This window comes from Pipra filicauda, unplaced genomic scaffold (assembly GCF_003945595.2).
Source record: "Pipra filicauda isolate LSUMZ 115617 unplaced genomic scaffold, ASM394559v2 scaffold261_size1826302_pilon, whole genome shotgun sequence".
Taxonomy (NCBI): Eukaryota; Metazoa; Chordata; class Aves; order Passeriformes; family Pipridae; genus Pipra; species Pipra filicauda.
The window spans coordinates 436,831-458,201 of NW_024104378.1; the positions used below are offsets into that span (position 1 = coordinate 436,831).

At 58.2% G+C, this 21,371-nt stretch overlaps 4 protein-coding genes across 4 annotated transcripts; 1 reads left to right on the forward strand and 3 right to left on the reverse strand.

Annotated features, from left to right (window-relative positions):
- Positions 1 to 3,846: 3,846 nt before the first annotated feature.
- On the forward strand, positions 3,847 to 4,767 carry IL17C (interleukin 17C). The gene is made up of 2 exons (XM_027719761.2): positions 3,847 to 4,259; positions 4,390 to 4,767. The coding sequence occupies exons 1-2, from the start codon at positions 3,847 to 3,849 to the stop codon at positions 4,637 to 4,639; spliced, it is 663 nt and encodes a 220-aa protein (XP_027575562.2). The 3' UTR covers positions 4,640 to 4,767.
- A 973-nt stretch (positions 4,768 to 5,740) lies between these two features.
- Positions 5,741 to 9,196, reverse strand: LOC113987247 (cytochrome b-245 light chain). The gene is made up of 6 exons (XM_027719774.2): positions 8,184 to 9,196; positions 7,406 to 7,475; positions 7,118 to 7,192; positions 6,823 to 6,906; positions 6,667 to 6,748; positions 5,741 to 6,579 (listed from the first exon to the last, which is right to left on the reverse strand). The coding sequence occupies exons 1-6, from the start codon at positions 8,239 to 8,241 to the stop codon at positions 6,397 to 6,399; spliced, it is 552 nt and encodes a 183-aa protein (XP_027575575.1). The 5' UTR covers positions 8,242 to 9,196; the 3' UTR covers positions 5,741 to 6,396.
- An 85-nt stretch (positions 9,197 to 9,281) lies between these two features.
- Positions 9,282 to 12,939, reverse strand: MVD (mevalonate diphosphate decarboxylase). The gene is made up of 10 exons (XM_027719771.2): positions 12,848 to 12,939; positions 12,498 to 12,568; positions 12,287 to 12,401; positions 12,064 to 12,210; positions 11,281 to 11,480; positions 11,073 to 11,147; positions 10,435 to 10,653; positions 10,240 to 10,355; positions 10,050 to 10,158; positions 9,282 to 9,544 (listed from the first exon to the last, which is right to left on the reverse strand). Exons 1-10 carry the CDS (start codon positions 12,915 to 12,917, stop codon positions 9,464 to 9,466), a joined length of 1,203 nt encoding a protein of 400 aa, XP_027575572.1. The 5' UTR covers positions 12,918 to 12,939; the 3' UTR covers positions 9,282 to 9,463.
- A 1,012-nt stretch (positions 12,940 to 13,951) lies between these two features.
- RNF166 (ring finger protein 166) lies at positions 13,952 to 21,291 on the reverse strand. Its single transcript, XM_027719772.2, has 6 exons — positions 21,114 to 21,291; positions 19,359 to 19,515; positions 17,837 to 17,949; positions 17,429 to 17,543; positions 17,017 to 17,124; positions 13,952 to 16,182 (listed from the first exon to the last, which is right to left on the reverse strand). Exons 1-6 carry the CDS (start codon positions 21,284 to 21,286, stop codon positions 16,117 to 16,119), a joined length of 732 nt encoding a protein of 243 aa, XP_027575573.1. The 5' UTR covers positions 21,287 to 21,291; the 3' UTR covers positions 13,952 to 16,116.
- Between the last annotated feature and the right edge of the window lie 80 nt (positions 21,292 to 21,371).

The following is a 21,371-nucleotide window of genomic DNA, read 5'->3' on the forward strand; positions in this document are numbered from 1 at the left end:
CCCAGGAGCCCTGCAGGTGTTGTGGGCATGTCTGTCTAACAGGAGGGTCCTTCTTCCTTTGATTTTTTTTTCCCCCTCTTTTTTTTTTTTTTTTTTTTTTTTTTTTTTTTTTTTGAGGGATCTCCCTGAAATAAAGTATTTTGATAACCAATTTTTCCTTTTCCTGCTCTTCTCTGCATCCCATCTCCACCCTCTCCCCTGCCTTGGGAGTCTGTACCCCTCAGTTTGAGGGGGGTTGTAGTTTATTTTTCCAACTCTGCTGCTCCGTGGAGCTGGAAGAGCAACCCTGTCTCCTGGGGGAGCAGCCAGTATGAAACCAATATCCCAGTGGTGTGTTAGTGGGGGGCTCTGCAGCTCGTGCCCTGGCTGGCATCATCTGGGGGGTGCCTCTTATAAAGCTGCCTCATTTAGGAGTGATGTTTAGGGTCCCTGAACCCCCAATCCCCTGGAATTTCACTACCTTCAATCTTGTTCCTTGCTCCCAGTGTAAAACCAGTATCCCAGTGGTAGTGGGGGTCATCATCTGGGGGTCCCTCTGACAAACCCCCCTTATTTAGAGGTTGATGTTTGGGGTCCCTGAACCCCCATTGTGCCTTTCCCCTCCAGCCCTGCTCCTTGCACCAGTATGAAACCAGTATCCACTGCTGGTGTTAGTGGGGGGCCCAGTGTCTGATATCACCTGGGGGTGTCCCATATAAACCCCCTTCAATTAGGGAACAATCTCTAGGGTCCCTGTCCCAGGCTCCAGCCCTGCTTCTGGCTCCCAGTATGAAAGTAGTATCACACTGGTATTATGTTAGTGAGGGGACATCATCTGGGGGTGCCTCTGATAAACCTCCCTCATTTAGGGGTGATGTTTAGGGTTCCTGGAATTTTCCATCCTCCAGCCCTGCTTATTGCACCCAGTATGAAACCAGTATCCCACTGGTGGTGGTAAGTGGGAGTCTCTGCAGGCAGTGCCACGGATGGGATCATCTGAAGGTCCCTCTGATAAATCTCCCTGATTTAAGGAACAATATTTGGGGTCCCTGACTTCCCAGTGCTCTGGAATTTCCCATCCTCCAACCCTGCTCTTTACACCATGAAACCAGTATCCCACTGGTGCTGTTAGAGGCCACTGGGACATCCTGGAGCAAAAAGCAGGGGGTAATCGCTGCCCTTCAGCCCTTTCCAGGGTTGCCCAACTTGGGATTTCTGCTCCAGCAGCCCCGGTGATATCACTGCTTGGGTGATGCAAGGGCATGGCCTGGGGGATGCCCATCACCGTGTCATCGGGGCAGCCAAGCCTCTGGACACCCTTCCCCATCCTCCCTCCTGAAATCCTGGAGGTGTCAGGCTGTATTCCAGGCTGGCACACGTGGAGTAGAGAAGGAAGTGCACCGGCCCGCGGGGAGGAGGAAGGAACCTGGAGCTGGAGTTTCCAGGTGTGTGCACATCACCTGCCGAGCCCTATAAAAAGGCGGCGGCAGCGGCAGCGCTGCCACTCGGCCGCCTCATCCCTGGGGCAGCACTTCCCAAGGGATCCCCCCAGAATTTTGGCGTGTTGCCCCCTAAATTTTGGCGTGTTCCCTCGACACCTGGCTGATGGTAACGTGGGGTTTGGGGGGGCTGGGAGGTGTGAGCATGGGGCTGCTGGGAGTGTGTGGGCACATACGTGTGTGTGTGTGTGTGTTACATGTTGTGCAGGGCTCTGTGTGTGCATACACACCTGTACACAGGTGTGTTTATGTGTGTGTGTATGCATAAGGATTCCCAAGCTGGAAGTGTGGGAATATGAAGGCTGGTGTGTGTAGATACACATGTGCCAATAACAGGCGTGTGCATGTGGACAGGTGCGTGCTGCTGGGTTTGTACTTGGACATATGTATTTATGTGTGTTTATATGCATATACTTATGTTTTATGCGTTTGTATGTATATATGTGTATGCTATGTGGGGGAATATAGTGCTCCAAGGGCTGCCCAGAATTATGTGCACACCTGTGTTTGTGGCTGCTGGGGAGGGGCATGTGTGTGTCCATGTGCCCACAGAGGGCAGTTTGGATATGTGTGTGTGTGTGTGTGTACGTGTGCTGGCACACCTGGCCATATGCATGTATGGATATGTGCTGTCAGCTCTGCGTGGGTGTGGAGATGCACCGGGGCTGATACCACTGTGTTTGTGTGTGTGTGTGTGTGTACATACATGTCTCTCTGTGTCCATACGTATGTGTACATACGTGTGTGTGCATGTACATGTATCTGTGTGTGTGCACATACACGGGTCTACTCTGTGTGTGCACAGGTGTCTGTCCGTCTGTGTGTGTGCATGTGTCTGTGTCTGTGCACAGCAGGGTAGTGGGCATGTAGATGTGCATATATACATGTATATACATATATACATGCATATTTTTATACATATACATATGTGCTTGTACCTATGTATGTGTGCACACACACTGGCGATAATGTGTGTGTTACACATGTGCTGGTGTCTTCACACGTGCACACACGTGTGCCTGTGCCAATACTCTGTGTGTGTGTGTGTACACACTATCAATACACATAATTTTATTTATTATCACAAGTTTTTAATGTATTGTTTATATTTTATAATTTTATTTAATAATATTTTAATATAACAATAGAAGTTATTTTTATTGTGTATAATTTTATTATTTAATATGTATTTTATATTATTTATTTATATTTAAGTGGTATTTATTGTTTATTTATTATTTCAGATGTGCATGCACACACACACAAACAGAGGTACTTTCTATCTGTGTCTGTGCCTGTATACAGATGTCTATAGGGGCATGTGTGTGTGTATGTGCAGGTAGTTTCTGCATGTGATTAGCTGTAAACATGTTTGGGTGCACATGCATGTTTGCACACATGTTACTCCTGTAAGGGTTGGAGTGTGCCATATGTGTGTGCTGGCTCTGTGAGTGTACATATATATATATATATATATATATATATATATATATATATACACACGCGTGTGTGTGTATGTATGTATACACATACGTATGTGTATATACACATACATATGTGTATATGTATGTATATGTGTGTGTGTGTACATATGTGTATGTGTATATGTACGTATATATATGTGTGTGTACATATATATACACACGAGTATTCTCTGTGTGTGTGTATATGTGTACATATACATGTGGTTGTTGTGTATTTATAGCTCAGGGTACGTGTGTGTGTGTGTACGTGCCTATATCACATATGTGCTACAGCTTTAGGGTTGGGGGTATGTATAGGTGAGTGCTGGCCCTCTGTGTGTGTGTGTGTGTGTGTGTGTATTCTGTATTCTGTGTGTATATAAGTGTATATATGTATATATATATAGGTAGTTGCTGTGTATGTATAGTTGTGGATATATGTTGATTTTGTGTGTGTGTGTGTACATCTGTCTTGCACACACATATGCCACTGTTTTAGGGGTGTAGGGGTGTATACATCTGTTCTAGCCCTCTTTGTGTACATATATATATATATTTTTATACAAATATTCCCTGTGTGTCTATATATGTACAGGTAGTCACTGTGTATGTATGGGGGGGAGGTATTGATATTGTGTGTATACATGTATCACATATGTGCACTATATTTTTAGGGGTGGGGATATATAGAGAGAGACATAGCTACACAGATATGTAGATATAGAAATATATAGATAGATACAGATATTGAAATATAGAGATAGATAAATAGATAGATATACAGAAATACAGATATATATAGATACACACACACATGTGCTCATGCTCTGGGTGCTGGTGCACATGTGGGTGCAGGCTCACATTTTGGGGAGTCTGTGCTGGAGCTCTGTGTGCCGAAACCCCCCATGTCTGGGGGTGGTGCCAGCTCACCCCTGAGCCCTCTGGGGGTGTGTGGGGAGCTATTGCTGTGTCCCCTGACCCGCTGTCTCCCGCAGGGCTGGCTGGGTGCCCTGGCACTGCTGGGCGTGCTGGTGCTGTGCCGGGGGCTGCGGCGCCCTGGGGGTCCCCCGCACTCCCACCCCGTGCTGTGCTACAGCGGCGCCGAGCTGGGGGACGAGGCCCCCGCGCAGCTCCTGGGGCGCAGCCTGCGCTGGGACCGCTACGTGCCCGTGCAGCTGGTGCCACAGCTGGAGCAGCTGGAGAGCACCAGGCACCGGCGGCACCGGCGGCACCGCCCGCACGGCTGCCCCGCGCTGCAGAGCCGTGCCAGCCTCCGCAGCGAACCCAACGAGCGCTCCATCTCCCCGTGGCGCTACCGGTGAGTGCGCGACACCCCACCGGGACCCCAACCCCCACGTCCGCCCTTCCCAGTGCACCCCGGTTGGCTGATCCCAGCCGGGGTGACCCAGGGGGCACAGGGAAGGGTCTCACCGAGCGTGTCCCCGCAGCATCGACGAGGACGAGAACCGGTACCCGCGCAAGTTGGCCTTCGCCGAGTGCCTGTGCAGCGGCTGCGTGGATGTCAAGACCGGCCGGGAGACGACGTCGCTCAACTCAGTGACCATCTACCAGACCATGATGGTGCTGCGGCGCAAGCCCTGCCCACACCCCACCGGGCTGGGCCTCGTCACCTTCGAGGTGGATTATATCAAGGTGCCCGTGGGCTGCACCTGCGTCCTGCCCCGCACCAGGCGCTGACCCTCCCCTGCTCCCGTGGAGCCCCCGTAGTGTGACCGTGTCACCGCATCCCCCTCACCCGTGCTTGTTTTAGAGCACCCACCCACAGCCAGGGCATCCTCCCAGCCCCTCACCTCATTATTTATGAGTTATTTATAAGCCTTGCAGCCATGGGGCTTTTTTTACCCCGTATTTATTGCTGACTCCCCTGGCTGCAGCTGTGACTCCGGGTCCAGCATCGCCCCACAGTGCTCGAGACCCCCCGGTCAGACCTTGCGAGCGCTGCCCGGGCACTCGCTGGTTATTTATTCCCCCTAAAAGCTATTTATTGTCTCCTCTCTACGTGCTATTTAATCCTGCAAATAAAAGCTGACCTTCCCCAAAACGGTCCTTGATCTGTTCCCAGTCAGGGCAATGAAATGTTGGGAAGTGGGGGCACATCCATGGGTGTCCCATGGGGCAAGGTAAGGCTGCGGGACATCCCTTAGCCCCAGCATGGTGGGCAAAGCACCAGTGCACCCAGTGCAGCAGAGCTGGGTGAACTGGGAGGTTGATGGAATGGGCAGCAGAGCACGGGGGTGCTGCCCACCCCCAGCACCCCAACACCCACACCTTCCCCGTCCCATGGGCCTGGTGCCACCTGCCAGGGTCACCCCACCTGTCCTGCCAGCACCTGGGCGAGCTCTGGGGTGGCTGTGCCCCCCCCAAAAATTGTTTGTGTGGGGAAGGGGTCTGGAGCAGCTGCTGATGCCCAACAGAGTCAAGGTTTGGCACCCACATCACACCCAGGCATCTTCCAGCACCCACAAGTGGAACTGGGGAAGGGAAATGACCCCACATTCCCTGCTGGGACATCATCCCAGGTTTTGGGGGCTCCTCTGGGACACTCTGTGCAGCTCTAGCACAGGGCTCCTCCAGTTTCACTCCACTGTTGGGTCCTTAAGGATTTTGGGAGGGGACTCTCCAATGGCCACACTCTGTGCACACCCACCCTGGGTTTGCCCATAATCACACCGTTTGGCCTCAAAACATCCCCCCAGTCCAGCCCCAGCCTCCCCAGATCAGGAGACTCTCCCTGGGAGCAGGAGGCTCCTCCCCGGAGTGGGAAGCAGGGGCAGCCAGTGCCTTTCCCACTTTTTATTGCAACAGCAACTGCGGAAGTGACAAAAAACAGGGAGAGCTGGTGATGAGAGCAGAGCTACCTGACCTCCCTTGGGGCTGGGGGTCCCTGAGAGCTGGTGTTCCCCCCGGGAACTGGGAGTTGCTTGGAGAGCTGGGACACTCTCAGGGAGCTGAGCATGTCCAGGGCTTTGGGGATCCTCAGAAGCTGGAAAGCCCTGAGGGGCTGCAGACCCCACAAGAAGCTGAGCATCCCCAGGAATTTGGGGATCTCCAGGAGCCCCTGGGAGCTGGAGACTCCACAGGGAGCATCGCATGGCTGGGAATTCGAGGAGCCCTGGGAGCTGAATAGAGTCCTGAGAAGCTCAGCATTCCCAGGGATTTGGAGATCTCCAGAAGCTGGGGAGCCCCTGAGGGCTGGAGACCCCACAGGGAACTAAGCACCCCTGAGGATTTGGGAATGCTTTGGAGAGCTGGGGAGCCCAGGGAGAACTGATGATCCTCAGGGATCTGAGCATCGCCAGGAGCTGGGGATAAGCTGAGCAGCACCAGGGCCTTGGGGACCTCCTGGAGCTGGGCCCCCATTTCCCACAGTGAATCTGGGAAGCAGCTGGGAAGCAGGAGCAGGAGCAGCAGAGCAGGGCAGGCAGGTCCCCCCGTTACTCAGCCTCCACAGGGATGGGGTTCACCTGCCCCCCCACCTCTGCCGGCTGCTTCTTGCGGGCGTCGGCGGGGGGCCGGGGCGGGGGGTTGCTGGGGGGCTGCTTGAAGGTGCCCCCCATTTGCGGCCGCTCCCGGGGCTTCTGCTCAATGGGTCTCCACTCCTCCCCACGCACTGCGGCCTGTGAAGCCATGGGGGTGTCAGGGGGGGGGTCTCATCCTCCTCCCAGTCCCCCCAAAAGACTCCCCCAAACCCTCCCTGCACTCACCAGCAGGTAGATGCCACTGGCAATGCCCAGGCAGACGGTGCCCAGGATGGTGGAGAGGAGGAAACCGGCGGGGACAGCCAGGCTGGAGGAGAGATTCAGGGTTCAGGGACGTGTCGGGGGGGCTGGACCCCATCCCTGAGCCCATATCCCACTTACGCAGCGTGAAGGATGGCTCGGATGTAGTAATTCCTGGTCAGGGGCCCAAACAGCTTCACCACAGCTGTCATGTACTTCTGGCCACTGCAGAGCAACACTGGGGGGTCAGAGGAGGTATCCCCATCCAGGGACCCCCATTTCCATGCTGTCCTGCATGGAACACCCCAAGGAACCCCCCCTGTGGGATCCAGCTCTGCTCCCACCCCACCACTCCCAGTCCTGGTGTCACATCCCTTTGTTTGGGGGGTACCAGAACCCCAAACCCAGGGGTGAGGGAGGGGGACCCACCACTTACCACCTCTCCATGGTGGAGCCCTTTTTCCTCTTGCTCCTGGGATACTCGAGCAGGCAGACCAGGACGCCTGCCGCACTGCCATGGGGTCAAGGAAAGGGGGGATCGCAGTGGGAATAGTCCCAAGGCACAACCTTCACCCCAAGAAGGGGCTGTTTGGGGCAGGAAAAGCACGATCTGGGACCAGAGTGGGGAGGAGGAGGATGTGATTCCCCCCGTTTGTGCTTCCCACCCCCATCAGGACAGGGTTTTCCTGCCGCCCAGCCCCGGGAATGCTCTCGGGAAGGATACATGGAGTACGCAGCGAAGTACCAGCCCTTGAACTGCCCCGCCACGGCCACGATCCCGCCCGTCACCAGGACTGAGGAGACAGCGCGGGATGGAGGGGTCCGGCCCATGACACGACCCCCAGGGCAGGATACGGACCCCTAGCCCGGGATACAACCCCCCAGCCCGGGATACAAACACTCAAACCCAGGATACAGACCCCCAAACTCAGGATACAAATGCCCAACATAAAATACCCCAAGCCTGGGACATGGGGATCCCTGAGGACCTGACGTAGGATTCCTTGGACTGAGGGAAGGAAAATGGGTGTCTCCATGGCCCCAGGGGGCTTTGACAAGTGGGGTGCCAGGCAGATGTTGTGTGCGAGACCCACGGGATTCAGGCAACTGGGGAGCTCCAGGCTTTGGGGACTTTGCGGGGAGGTTTTTGGCCCCGTAGCCGGCGGAAGAGAGGAGAGCGGAGGAGGAGAGGAGCGAGAGAGGGCAGAGGAGGAAGAGAAAAGGAGGAAGCGGAGTTTTCAGCCCTGCGCATCCCCCGCTGGGACGGGACTTCCCGGCCGTTCCGGCGCCTCCCGCCTGCACCCCCGGCAGCCCCCAACGCTTGGTCGGCGGGACCAGGACCCTCCCATCCCTCGAGGCCGTGTCTGGGGAGGCCTCGGGGCTCAGTACCCCCGGGGCTCAGCACTCCAAGCCCGCCGGGGTCTCACTCCCTCCAGCTCCCGGGTCCCCATCCCCCGGCCGGCCCCGGTACTCCCGGCCCCTCTCGGCCCCGCGCAACTCACTGAGCCCGGCGGCGAGTGCCTGCTCGTTCGCCCACATGGCCCACTCGATCTGCCCCATGGCCCGGAGGGGATCGGCTCGGCCCGAGCCGATTTGGCTATTCCCGGCTCCGTTCGGCTCGGCCCGAGCGAGTTTGGCTGCTCCTGGCCCTGTTAGGCTCGGCCCGCTGGGGTTCGGCTGGTCCCGGCCCCGTTAGGCTCGGTCCGGGTTAAGCTCGTCTCGGCTGGTCCCGACCCGGAAGGCGGATACAATGTAACCAAGTACCGACCACGCCCCTTTGGCCTCGGCCACGCCCCTTTCACACTGGCCACGCCCCCCCGGGGACCCCCCGCAGCCCCCCGAGGGGTCATGGCACCGACCCCGGGGGGACAGGGGACGTGGTGGGTGATGAGGATGGTGTGCGGGGTCAGGATCTGTCTGGTCCGGGGGGGCAGGATCAGTCCAAGGGACACAGGGGGACACAGGACATGCTGGGTTGATGAGGATGGCGAGGCAGGGGACAGGATCTGTCTGGTCCAGGACAGGATCAGCCCCACAAGGAACATGGGGGAAACAGGATTAGCCCCAGCAGGGACACCTGAGAGATGTGGGACAGGATCAGTCCTACAAGGGACAGGGGTTATGTGGGGGGACAGGATCAGTGCCAACAGAAACAACTAGGGGGACAGGGGCCAGGAGCTGCCTGTCCCCACAAGGGACATCTGAGGGATCAATGACAGGATCAGTCCTGCAAGGCACAGGGAGGGGACAGGGGATGTGCAAGGGACAGGGACCATGTAGGGTGACAGGGGCTGTGCAGGGGGACAGATCAGTCCCAGCAGGGACAGGGGATGTGCAAGGGACAGGGACCATGTAGGGTGACAGGGGCTGTGCAGGGGGACAGGATCAGTCCCAGCAGGGACAGCTGGGAGGTATATGGGACAGGAGCAGCCCCGCAATGGGCATGGTGGGGACAGGGCTCATGTGGCGAGACGGGGCTCTGCAGGGGGACAGAATCAGCCCCAGGCACAGCCATTGGGAGGAACTATCCCCACTTGTGCCTCCCATTTTGGCTGGCGCTGTCCCCCCCAGCACCACACACAGAGCCCAACACCCCAAAATGACAGCCAGGACCCCTGTATTTCCTTACAAAAGAGTAAAAACCAGCCCTGGGTCGCATCCTGCCCCAGAGCTGGGCACAGCAGGCCTGGCTCAGAGTCCTGAGCCTCCTGGGTGGCACTGGTAGAGCCTTCCTGGCATGTCCCATCTGTCCCGGGGCTGTTCCTGGGGGTGTCACCAGGGCTCAGGCGTGGTGCCGGGGAAGCCCATCTGCTCCCAGGAGGTGCTGGCTGGGATCATCCACGAGCTGGGGACCAGGGCCAGGCTGTGGGGCAAGACAAGGGTTAGGGACACCAAGGAGCCCTGCTGGGCTGTCCCCTGGCTCAGGGCTGGGGAACAGCTCTGGGTCCCAGAGACCCCAAAAGGCCCATGGGTTGTGCCAGTGGGAATATGTCTAGGGATGGGGTCCTCCACGCCTACCTGGGAATGGGGACAGGGATGGGATCCTGTGCACCCCTGTGGACACGCAGCCTTGGGGATGGCGTGTGGGGTGGGTTGGGGTCCTGTGCACCCCTGGGGACAAGGATGGGGTCCCACATACCCCCCTAGGGATGGGGATGGTGCCCTGCACACCCCTCTGGGACTCGGGACAGTGATGGGGTCCCACACACCCCTGGGAATGGGGGTGGATGGGGATAGGGTCCTGCGCACCTCTGGGGACAGGAATGAAGTCCACACAGCCTCACAGGGATGGGGTCCCACCACCCCCCTTGGGGCCAGAGATGGAGTCAGAGCCTCACCAGAGGCTCCACGCTCCCCCAGCCCCTCACCTTGGTGTGCAGGATGTACTGGACAGCCCCTGGCACTGGCTCGGTGACCACGGCGGCCATCAGTTCCTGTGGCAGTGCAGCCGAGCCCACGGGCAGCCCGCGCACGAACCTGTGGCACAGCAAGGGCTCAGTCCCTGTCCCTGCAGCCCCCTGTCATCCCACCCCCCAGTAAGAGACAAAGTTGCCTTACTGGTCCCCGTTGGTGGTAGGAGGGAAGCTGCACCTCACCACCTCCACAAACTCATCCACAGTGTCAGCCAGCGTGAAGATCACGGCATTGGGGCCGGCGTCGAAGGTGTAGGCAACCTGTGGTGGGATTGGGGGGGTCGTGGGGGCCTGGGGAGGGCCCACAGTGCCATGGCACTCGCAGAGCCCTGGACAGTACCTTGATGTGCCCGTGGTGGGCGTTGTAGCGATGTGCCAGCGCGATGATGTGGCGCGAGAGGTCGTTGAGGTAGAAGATGGGCGGGAAGGTGTCCAGGCAGGTGGCGTGGAACTGGTTGCTATCCTGCATGGTCAGCTGGCCAAAGCCCTCGAAGTCCCGCTCCCGGATGTGGCGTATCATCTGGGCCAGGCGTTCCGGGACCACCACCTCTGCCCGGTGCTGCCGTGGCACATGGGACAGCCACCTCAACTTGGTGACAACCATGGCAGGTGGGTCATGGCCACCCCAATTCAGTGAAACCAGTGGCAGGTGGGTTGCAGCCACCCCATTCAGTGACACCCACAACAGGTTAGTTGTGGTCACCCTAATTTGGTGACACCTGTGGTACATGGGTCGTGGTCACCCCAATTTGGTGGCTCTCATGGCAGGGAAGTCACCATCACCCCAATTCAGTGACACCTGAGACAGGTGGGTTGTGGTCACCCCAATTTGGTGACAAGGTGGGTCACAGTTACCCCTATTTGGTGACACCCACAGCACTGCAACACTTTGGGTGTCACTCCATGCCCTCCAGCCCCATTCCAAGGGAAAGGGGACCCTGGCCCTGCCCAAGCAGGATGAGGCCCCTCCCCTCATACCTTCAGCAAGGGGCTGGTCTCCACACTGGTCTGCATCCCTGCCGTGCTGGCCACTGGCTTCTTCTTCCCGCTGACCTGGTGGGGGGCACAGATGGTGGGACATGACCTCCCCTCATCCCAGGGGTCTGCACCCACCTGCATTGGGGTATCCCAAACCCCACTCAGCTGGGGGGCGGTGGGTACAGCCGTACCCCTTCCCATTGCTCACCACCAGGACGAGGACCCTGAGCTCCGGCCAGTGCGTCTCAGGGGCCACTTGGTGGGCCAGGCTGTCGGTGCCATCAGGCCGCTCCCCCCGCTGCCACTGCACGAAGCCCCCCCACATGCTGCGGCAGGCGCTGCCCGAGCCCCGCCGGGCCACCTCCGACAGCTCATCCTCCACGCCATAGAGCCGGGCCAGGGCTGACACTGCGGAGACAGGCAGAGGGCACACCCCTGTCACCCCTGATCTTCCTCCCAGTGCCCTCCACCCCACAGAGCCGGGCCAGGGCTGACACTGAGGGGACAGGCAGAGGGGACACCCCTGTCACTCCGTCCCCCCCCCCAGTGCCCCTCCACATCATACAGCCAGGCCAGAGCTGATACTGCGGGGGATAGTCAGAGGGGACACCCATGTCACCCCCACCCAGTGATCTCCATGCCATACAGTCACAAGCAGGGGACAGGTCAGATAGGGGTGACAGAGTGTCACTCCCTCTTGGTGTCCTCCACATCACACAGCTGCAGAAGGGGACAGGTCAGAGTTGGGGGGGGGTGTCACCCCCTCCAAGTGCTTTCCACGTCATACAGCCAACACTGGAGAGGTTCAGTCAGAGGGGGGGACACCCCTGTCACCCGTGCCACCTGCTCCTGGTGCCCTCCATCCCATACAGCCACGGGCAGGGCACAGGTCAGAGGGGGAAACACCTCTGCTATCCCTTCCTGGTACTGCACGAGGTGATAGGATCAGAGGGGACACTCCTGACACCCCCGTGCCCTGTCCCACACCCACCTAGGCAGGCGTAGCCGGCCGCAGACGAGGCCAGCCCGGCAGCTGTGGGGAAGTTGTTCTCGGAGGCAACATGGACCTTGTAGGAGAGGAGGCCGAGCGTGGTCGTGTCCTCGGAGCCCCCCCGGCGCTTCCGGGCCAGGCGTCGCACTGTGGGGACAGGAGCAGTGAGGGGGGGTAGGGATCAGGGACCCCCCCACTCCAGGGTAATGAGGGGGTCACTCACCCTCGCGCAGACAGGCCTGGACCCGCGGGTGTCCCACATCCACCTCTGCCCCGTTGAGCCACAGCCGGTCCTCCGTGAAGTCCCGGCTGGCAGCGGCCGTGGTCGTGGTCTTGAGCTGTGGGGACACAGGGCGGGGGGCTCACCACGGCCTGGCACGGGCTGGGGGCGGCAGGAGAGGCTGATCCTGAGCCCGAGCCTGAGCCAGATTTACCTGGTCCTGGTGCAGCGTCACACTCAGGGAGGAGTTGATGGGCAGGATGAGGTCGGTGTCTCGCTTGCCCCCTGTAAGAGAGCAAGGCATGGCACGGCTTGGAATGGCATGGTATGGCATAGCACCACTTGGCATGGCACGGCACAGCTAGGGATGGCACGGCATGGAAAGCATGGACACAGCACGGCATGGCATAGCACAGCAAGGCATGGCACAGATGGACATAGCACTGCGCGGTCCGTCACGGCAACTGTGCCCCGCGTACCCCCCACCATGCAGGTGCCAAACCCGGCCCCGAACCCGGCCCGCCCCCACCCGGGTGTCCCGTCCTCGAGCAGCCCCGCACTCACAGTACTTGATGACGGCGATGTTCACGGGGGCCGTGCAGGTGGCCATGGCGAGCGCCCGCTCCGCCGCCATCGCTCCCGGCACCGCCGCCGGCCTCAGGCCCCGCCCCCACGCCATGCACATCGTCGTCACCTGTGGCGGGTTCTCGCCTCGCCATTGGTCAGCACGGAAGGGCCCGGCATGCGGTGCCCAATGGCAGAGATCGGACCACGGCGCGGCCCCGCCCCCCGGGGGCGATGGGATGGGCGTGCGGGGGCGCCATATTCGAGTCGGGAAGAGGCTGCGCGTGCGCAGGGGGTGCCAGTGCTCCCAGTACGCTCCCAGTGTTCCCAGTACTGCTCCCAGTATCGCTCCCAGTGCTCCCCAGACCGCTCTGCCTCCAGCACCCCAGTGCTCCAGTGTTACCCCAGTGCTTCCCGTGCCCTCGGTACCCCCAGCTCCCCCAAGGCACCAGTTCACCCAGTGACTCCAGCAGTGCCCCAGTATCCCCAGTACACCTCCAGCGCTCCCAGGATCTCCAGCGCTCCCAACCACCCTGTAACCTCCACATCCCAGTGCTCCCCCCAGCACTCTCCTAGTGCTCCCAGAGCCTTCAGGGCCACCAGGATCCTAGTGATTCCAGCGCTCCCAGTATGCCCAGTACAGCAGCACTCCAGTGCCCCTCCAGTGCTCCCAGCATCCCTTCAGTGCTCCCAGTCCCCCTGCAGTGATCCCAGTAGCCCCAGAGTCTCCAGCACTCCCAGAGCCCCCCACCCAGTGCTCCCAGTACAGCAAGGGACTAGGAGCCACCCCCAGGCCCCAGGTGGCCCACTGGGCACCCCCAGCTGGGCCCTGCTGCCTGTGTCCCCACAGGGGTATTTTTATCATCTGGTCACTCACTCCCATCAGAAAACATCCCACAAAACCAGGTGTCCGGCGATGCTGGGGGGCACACAGGAGTGACACTGGGGCTCCCATGGGGTCACTGCCAGCAGGGAAGGGGGGCACAGATCCCACCCACCCTAAATAAACACCCAGGGGAATAGAGGGGAGCAGCATCGCCCCCATCCCCTCTCCACAGCAGAGATTTTGGGGACCCCCTCAAAAGAGCCCACATGGGGAGGATACCCATGGATGAAACTGCCTTTATTGAGAAAAATGGTTTGCTACAAATACGTCATCGAGTTAATTTTTTTCCAAAAACAGGACGGCTCATTAAAAGTTCTAATTATGCAAAAAAGTGGTGGGTGACACACTGATGGGCACGGTGGGATCCCTGGCACAGCAGGATCCCTGGCACGGAGGGATCCCTGGCACAGACCTGCACGGCCAGATCTGACCCCTCACACCCGGGGCCTTAAAGTGCTTTACAAAAGCAGCTGTTGCTGCCCCTGCTCTGTGGGGCAAAAAGAGTAGGGAAAAAAGGAAGGAAGAAAAGAGACTGAGGTTAACAGTGCTGTCCCAAAAGCAAGGAGCTCGGATGGAGGCTGCTCCAGGAACTGAGAGTCCCAGCTCAGAACAGGACAGGTAAACCCTCCCGAGTCCCTTTGGGAAGATGCCAATGCTCTCCATCCCACCAGGAACATCCTCCAAGCTGGGCAGGTGCCAGCAATGCTGGTCAGGTAAGAGAAGATCCTATTCCTCCTTGCTGGCCTGGCTCCAGGGAGCAGAGCTGGGCAGCTCCAGCCCTTTCCATGCCCTACAAGGGGAGTGGAGGCTGTCTGCACCTTCCTCCTGGGGCTGCAGATGCCAAAAACATCCAGTACTATTAAAATCAAAATAAAAAACAAGCAGGTATTGCTAGAGCAGAGCTGAAGCCAGGTCTTGAATAAGCCTTGGGAGTTCTCCGAGCAGGGAGATGCAGAGGGGTCCTCTCCTACCCCTTTTCCCTGCAAATCCTGCTGGAAGGCAGCACAGGGGATCTTGGGCATCACCCCCTCCCTCAGCTCCATCACTGGGACCTTGAGCTCATCCCATCACCGGTGCCATCTCCCTCCCATCCTCTCCTAGCCCTCCAGAGCCAACTCCAGAGAGGGCAGAGAGGAAGGGGATCGAGGGTCACCAGGATGCTACATAGCATCTCGGATCAACAGTGCCCTCTTCCCAGGGAAAGACTGGGAAAGGGAGATGCAATCCCCTATTTCTCTGGGGATAAGCAGCTCAGTGTTCCAGCTGGGATCCTGCATGGACAGACATCCCATGCACATCCTTCATCTGGACACAATCCAGCTGCTCCTTGCCAGTGTGGCACAAGGATCCCGCCTGCTCCCTCACAGGTAGAGGAGTTCTGAGTAGGGAAGGGAACAGTCCAGAAAGACCTGGGAACAGCGTAGAAAGACCCGGGAATGGCCCAGAATGACTCAGGAATGGCCCAGGAAGACCCACAAAGGACCCCCGTGCACTTCCCACCACCCCAGAGAGTCCGACCCGCCGCCCCGGGATGTAGCTCCTGCCTCCCGCCCCATTCCAAATCCACATGTTCATTTGTTTGGGTTTTTTCCTGTTTAAAAATAAACTTTCTTAATAATGTTCCATAAAAATACTCTTGTCCTGTGTGACAGATATTGCAGTGTGAAGAGGAACAGCTTCTGATCCCACTCTAGAAAATGTGGAAAAGGCTTCACGCCGGTTCGTGTAGAAAAACGCAAGGATTTAGTATCCCAAGATCCGGTATAAAATGAGGAGGGAGTTTCCCTGGATGCTGGATGCCATCCCCGAGGGCTTCTCCAAACCCGCTGTCCTCATGGGGAATGTGAAGGCAAGTCTCATCCTGGGATTCCGGTGAAGGAAGCAGCTCCTCTCTCCAGCACGGGGGTGAGGACAGCCCAACATCTCTAGAAAAATCCTTGGAGAGTTTACAAAAAGATGCTCCATGCTGTTTTCCTCCTTTTTAAAAGGATGTGGATGATACCAGTCCCAAATCAGGGTGTTTTGCATCAAATGTATCAGTTTTAGGTACCTATTTGATTGCAACAAAGAGCAAGGACAAGTGTGCCAAAAAGCATCTAATAATAAATAGATTGGACATAGGGATATGCTCCGAGTACGGATATGAAATGCCTAAACCAGGATTGATCCCAGCCCTTCGGTGCCGGTGCCGGCTCCTCTCTCCAGATGTCTCTGCTTCATCACCATGACAATGAGGAGACTCCACCTTCTGAAACAAGGTGGGATTTGCCCCCAGAGCAGAGGGAAGAGAGGCAGCAGTGGGGCTCCGGGGATGCCCATGGGATCCATGTCTCCCGGAAGGCTGAGTGTGCAAAAGGAGCCGGGGCGGGGAGGGGGATTCCCCTCAGTTCTCAGAGAGGGACAGAGCCAGGGCCGCCTGCAACGCTGCCTCCTCGTCGATGTTGTAATCCTAAAAATAAAACAAGGATGCTCAGGAGAGCTGGCACAGCTAGGGCACACCGTCTCCATGGAGCCCTGCCCACTCCTGGTCGTGCCATGGAGGCTGCGAGCCTCCGTTCCTCTGGCACAAAGATCCTGGGAATGAAACCCGTGCTCTTTGGTGTGTGCTTTGTGCCCACATCCCTCTCCTGCCTGCAATCCTACAGTTGGCAGCAAGGATGGAACATGTCCACACAAGATGAAGCCAAAGGCTGAAGCTTTCTAGCAAGGCCACAGGTTTTTTCAGCGCTTCAGGTCTGGTTTATCCAACACACCAATCGCTTCTGAAACTAGGATATTCCTCTGTAAATATTTGGAGGTTCTTTTCCCTGACATCTATCCAATAAAAGCAGGATGGGAACAAAACCTCTCCTGGGTCACTGCAGCCAAGGCTGAGCCAACACACCCTCAATCCCACACAGGAGGGGTCACAGACCCCCCCATATGGAGCAGCCACACCCCCCAAACCCCAAGGCTGGGCTGTTTCCCTCCCCCTGCTCCTGAAACCTCAAAGAAAAGGCTTTTTGTGTTAAAATTCCTCAGGGGAAAAGTTTAATGGAACGATCTTTGTGGAGAGCAGGAGCATTTCCCTCTCCTCCTTTTGTGAGGACAACCAGCTCAGCACCCCCGGGGTGGGGGTCTCATGAGTGGGGAACACGTGTGCCACGTGCCTCCTGTGGAGCCCAAGGGAGGATCTGTCCCCTTCCCAATGGGATGGGTTGATCCCGGCATGGGAAGGGAAGGGCTGGTTTCACCCTCTGGCACAGGACACAGGGAGGGGGGGTCCCCCTTTTTTTTGACTCACCACGAAGGTGTCGTAGGAGAATTTGTGCCTGTGGAGGAGGTGCTGGAGGAAGTTGGCACTCTTGTAGCTGGGATCTCCCCAGGGCATGGCTGAGCACACCGGGCACACCTGCAGGGACAGGGACACGGGAACAGTAACCTGGACATGGATCCTTCTGCCTTGACCCCCCTGAGAGGTTGAGTGGTGACCCCTCCTTTCTGACAGAGAATGGGCAGAGAAAGTGCTAAATAGGGAGTCTCTAACAAATCAGAGACAGGTCTCCACCTCCCAAAGGGATTTAAACAAATTAAACCAGCTGGAAACACAGCTGTACCTCACACACATCCATGCCGGTGGCCTGGGGCAGTGTATTTGGATGCCCAGGAGTTTCCCTGCACATCCCAGCCCATCCCAGTGCCCCAGCATCACTCACCACTTTGTTGGGGTCATTTCTGTGGTTTTCCATGCAGTGTTTCACCAGCTCCTGCTGGTCCAAGTTCCGGGCCCCGCAGTACGGACACACAAACGTTGAGCGGTTGGGAATGTTGCTAAGGAGAGCAAGGAAAAGCTCAGATCCCCAGGGATGGGGCTGGGTTGACTCCTTCCAAACTAACCCAGCTCAGTTTTGTGAGAGCAGAAACCGGCCCAACCCCTTCCCACCCCCTGGGTTCTTCATCCCAATTCACACTCCAAAACACGGAGCAGTACAAGGGCTGTGGGTGCCAGGAGGGAAAAGTGCTGATATTCCTCCCTGTGATTAGACAGGGAAAGGTGAAACACATGCTTGGATTTTGGGGCATGCAAGGAGGGACATGCTTCCCTACCCAAGGCGCAGGAATACCTGGGAATAGGCTGGGATGTGGGGACAACTGGAACAAACTTGGGGCAGTTGGCCATCTGCTCCTGCACCTTGGCGCAGGATGAGACGTGAGAGCGCATTTTGGCCAGGGTCACCTGGAGAAGGAGGACAAGAAACATTTCTGGGCTGCGGGAACACCTTACAGGAGCCAGCACTGGAGCTGGACCTGGAGCCCAGGTCTGAGTGACCACTGGTCTGTGCAGGATGACCCACAGCACTGGAAATGCTGCACCCACCCATCCCTCCTCGCAGGACAGAGATTTGGGGATGCACTGTCCCTGCAGGGATCCCCAGAGGTTCCCCACAAGCCGCCCAGGCTGCACCAACTCCATTTTCCTTCAAAAAGCAGAAACTGCTGATGGGAGAAATCCTGAAAGTGCACTGACACCATGTTGGATTGCTCCTGGGCTGCAGTCAGAGGTGACAAGATTCCCAAAGTTAAGGGTTTCCATGCTGCAGGAAAACCTCCACCTGCTTTTGAAGGTCCGACTGTCCCATAAGAGCTGCAGCCTCTGACAGAGGCAGCTGGCAGGGAGCTCCTTCAGCTCGGCTCAGGGCAGCAGCTGTGACACAGGGGACACAGAATCATGGGATCATTTTGGTTGGAAAAGACCTCCAAGGTCATTGAGTCCAATCTGTGACCTATCCTCCCACCTTGTCACTCAGCCCAGAGCACTGAGTGCCACATCCAGTCATTGCTTGAACACCTCCAGGGATGGGGACTCCATCACTGCCCTGGGCAGCTCCTTCCAAGGCCTGACCATCCTTTCCATGAAGAAACTATTCCTGATGTCCAACCTGAACCTCCCCTGCTACAGCTTGAGGCCATTTCCCCTTGCACTGTCCCTTGTTCCCCGGGAGCAGAGCCTGACCCCCCTGGCTCCATTCTCCTGTCAGGGAGTTGGAGAGAGTGAGAAGGTCCCCCCTGAGCCTCCTTTTCTCCAGGCTGAGCTCCCCCAGCTCCCTCGGCTGCTCCTGCTGCTCCAGCCCCTTCCCCAGCTCCATTCCCTTCTCTGGACATGCCCATCAGTGTCTGTACTGGAAGGGGCCAAATGAGACCCCAAAATTCCAGATGTGGCCTCACCAGTGCCCAGCACAGGGGGACAGTCACTACCCTGGTCCTGTGCCCACACTGTGGCCAGTACAATCCAGGTGCCATTGGCCTCTTGCCCACCTGGGAACACCTGGGTTCATGTTCAGCTGCTATCACCAGCACCCACAGGTCCTTTTCCAGCTTTCCAGCCACTCTTCCCCCAGCCCGGAGTGTTCCATAGGGTTGTTGTGACCCAAGGGCAGGACCCAACACTTGGCCTTGTTGACTCTCACTCCACTGGCCTCAGCCCATGGATTCAGCCAGTCCCAATCCCTCTACAGAGCTTCCTGTCCTCCTGCAGATCCACATCCCACCCTTGTTTGGGGAAGCAAACCAGGGACAGCCAGTAACTCCCCTTCTCTGGCACCATGGCTGTGGGATTGGGATAGGGATGGGGACTGGCAGCTTTACCTTCTTGCTGCAGCCTCTGCAGGGAGCCTTGTAGGATGAGAGCTGCTTCTCCACGTTGGAAGCCTTCTCCACCTTTTTGGGATCAAAGGGCACGCGGCAGAGCGGGCACAGCGGGGATGGCACCTGCAGGCAGGGCTGCAGGCATTCCCCACAAAACCTGGGAGCACAGAACGGGACTGAGCACCCCGGGAAGAAAAGCAGGATCCCATCGGGGCATACCCATTCCCAGGGACTCCCAGCACCCCAAAACCCAGGGATCAGTAGCCCAACTGGGAGAACTGGGAGGTTGGGAGAGGGTGAGAGGAGGCCCCCAAGATGCTCCCTGCACGTACAGATGATTCCGCTGCTCTGAGACTGGATTTGAAAGGAGCCAAACAAAAATGGTGCTGAGTATCCAGGTCAGGCAGGGATGGAGTGAGCACATTAGAGCCCAGATCACTTCCTTCCAAGGTCCTTATATCCCCAGGAGTGTGGCTGAGGAATCCAGGTGGGGAGGAGGTGCAGGAAAGCACCTCCAGGCACAAGGCAAAGCAGCTCTGTCCTCAAAATCCAATTATCCCAGCATTCATGTCCCTTCCTACCCAGCTCTTGTCATCAGGAACAGAGAATGAAACACCTCAAACCCTCTGCCACTGCAAGGGGAGTAGGAATGAGCAAGGGGGATCGTGGAGGGGATCTGGAATTGTCCCCAGCCTCAAACAAGCTAGAGGGGAATAAGTGAGGCAGCACTGGAGCTCCAAGCAAAGCCACAGGCCCACTGGGGGTGTCCTCAAAATCAGATGGAAAACTGGATGAAGGTGTTCCTGAAATGCTGGGGGGACAAAGAGACAAGAGTTTGAGAGGTCCTGGGGTGGGAGCCAGGTCTGGAAGCAGAGGGAGCTCTGGGTGGTCAGTGGGACACCCACATCAGATCCAGGCTGGGGAACACTGAGGGGGACAGGGCAGCACCCCATCCCCAAAGAGGGAAGGATCAAGGATGAGGACAAGGGGGGAGGGATGGGGGTCCCAGTACCAGATTTGGGGGATGGATAGGGGTCCCAGTACCAAGATAGGAGGAATGGGATGGGGGTCCAGAGATGAGAGCGATGAGATGGAGATCCCGGTGCTGCATGGGAGAGGCGGTGGTCTCGGTACCAGGATGAGATGGGTAGGAATGGGGGTCCCATTATTTGACCGGGGGTGGGATGGGATGATGCTGAATTTAGGGGTGGGATGGGGGTCCCAGAAACAGACTTAGGGGGACGAGATGAGGATCCTGGGATGGGAGGGGTGAGATGGGGGCCCCAGCGTGGGATGGAGGACTGGGATGAGGGTCCCGGTATCAGGATGGGAGGAGTGGGCATAGGGGTCCTGGTACTTGACAGGGGGTGGGATGGGGGTCTCGGTACCAGGATGGGAGGGATGGGAATGGGGGTCCTGGTACAGAACCATCCCAGAGATGGGAATGGGGGAGCCAGTGTGGGATATTTGACTGGGGCTGGGATGATACATCAGTATCGGGATGCCCCGTACTGAACCATCCCGGTGTGGGATGGGGGACGCGGTGTGGGTTGGGGGTCCCAGTATTTGACTGGGAGTGGGGTGAGGGTCCCGGTACTCGACTGGGGGTGGGATGGGGGTCTCGTCGCCGGCCAAGGTCACTCAGTAGTGAGCCCCAAGGGATCCCAGCGCCAGGATATCGCCCAGCGACCGCACCGCGCCCGTCGCCGGGTCATCCCGGGGGTCCCCACCGCCCCCGCCCGGGCCCCGTCTCACGTGTGCCCGCAGCCCGCGATGCCGACGGCGCGGTGGAACACCTCGAGGCAGATGGGGCAGCTGAACTGCGCCTCCAGCGCCTCGGCCGCGGCCCCGGGCCCGGGGGCGGCGCGGGGGGGCCCGGCCGGGCCCTGCGGCCGCTGCGCCGCCGCCACCAGCAGGCTCCGGAACATGGCGGCGCCGGCGGCGGGGCGGGCGCGGCGTCACGGGGCGGCACCGCCGCGTCAGCGCCGCGCGACCGGAGCGCTCGGGGACACG

Excerpts from the sequence above, each read along its gene's own strand:
- IL17C (XM_027719761.2), top strand. The coding sequence starts at position 3,847 with ATGTCTGGGGGTGGTGCCAGCTCACCCCTGAGCCCTCTGGGGGTGTGT. Across the intron at positions 4,260-4,389 it reads ATCTCCCCGTGGCGCTACCG|CATCGACGAGGACGAGAACC; the intron begins GTGAGTGCGCGA and ends GTGTCCCCGCAG.
- LOC113987247 (XM_027719774.2), bottom strand. The coding sequence starts at position 8,241 with ATGGGGCAGATCGAGTGGGCCATGTGGGCGAACGAGCAGGCACTCGCC. Across the intron at positions 6,749-6,822 it reads CGAGCCATCCTTCACGCTGC|CCTGGCTGTCCCCGCCGGTT; the intron begins GTAAGTGGGATA and ends TCTCTCCTCCAG. Across the intron at positions 6,580-6,666 it reads CCAGTGGCATCTACCTGCTG|GCCGCAGTGCGTGGGGAGGA; the intron begins GTGAGTGCAGGG and ends ATGGCTTCACAG.
- MVD (XM_027719771.2), bottom strand. The coding sequence starts at position 12,917 with ATGGCGGCGGAGCGGGCGCTCGCCATGGCCACCTGCACGGCCCCCGTG. Across the intron at positions 11,148-11,280 it reads TCAGGGTCCTCGTCCTGGTG|GTCAGCGGGAAGAAGAAGCC; the intron begins GTGAGCAATGGG and ends GCCCCCCACCAG. Across the intron at positions 10,159-10,239 it reads CCTACCACCAACGGGGACCA|GTTCGTGCGCGGGCTGCCCG; the intron begins GTAAGGCAACTT and ends GCTGTGCCACAG.
- RNF166 (XM_027719772.2), bottom strand. The coding sequence starts at position 21,286 with ATGTTCCGGAGCCTGCTGGTGGCGGCGGCGCAGCGGCCGCAGGGCCCG. Across the intron at positions 17,950-19,358 it reads GCAGAGGCTGCAGCAAGAAG|GTGACCCTGGCCAAAATGCG; the intron begins GTAAAGCTGCCA and ends CTCCTTCTCCAG. Across the intron at positions 17,544-17,836 it reads ACATCCCAGCCTATTCCCAG|CAACATTCCCAACCGCTCAA; the intron begins GTATTCCTGCGC and ends TGCTCTCCTTAG.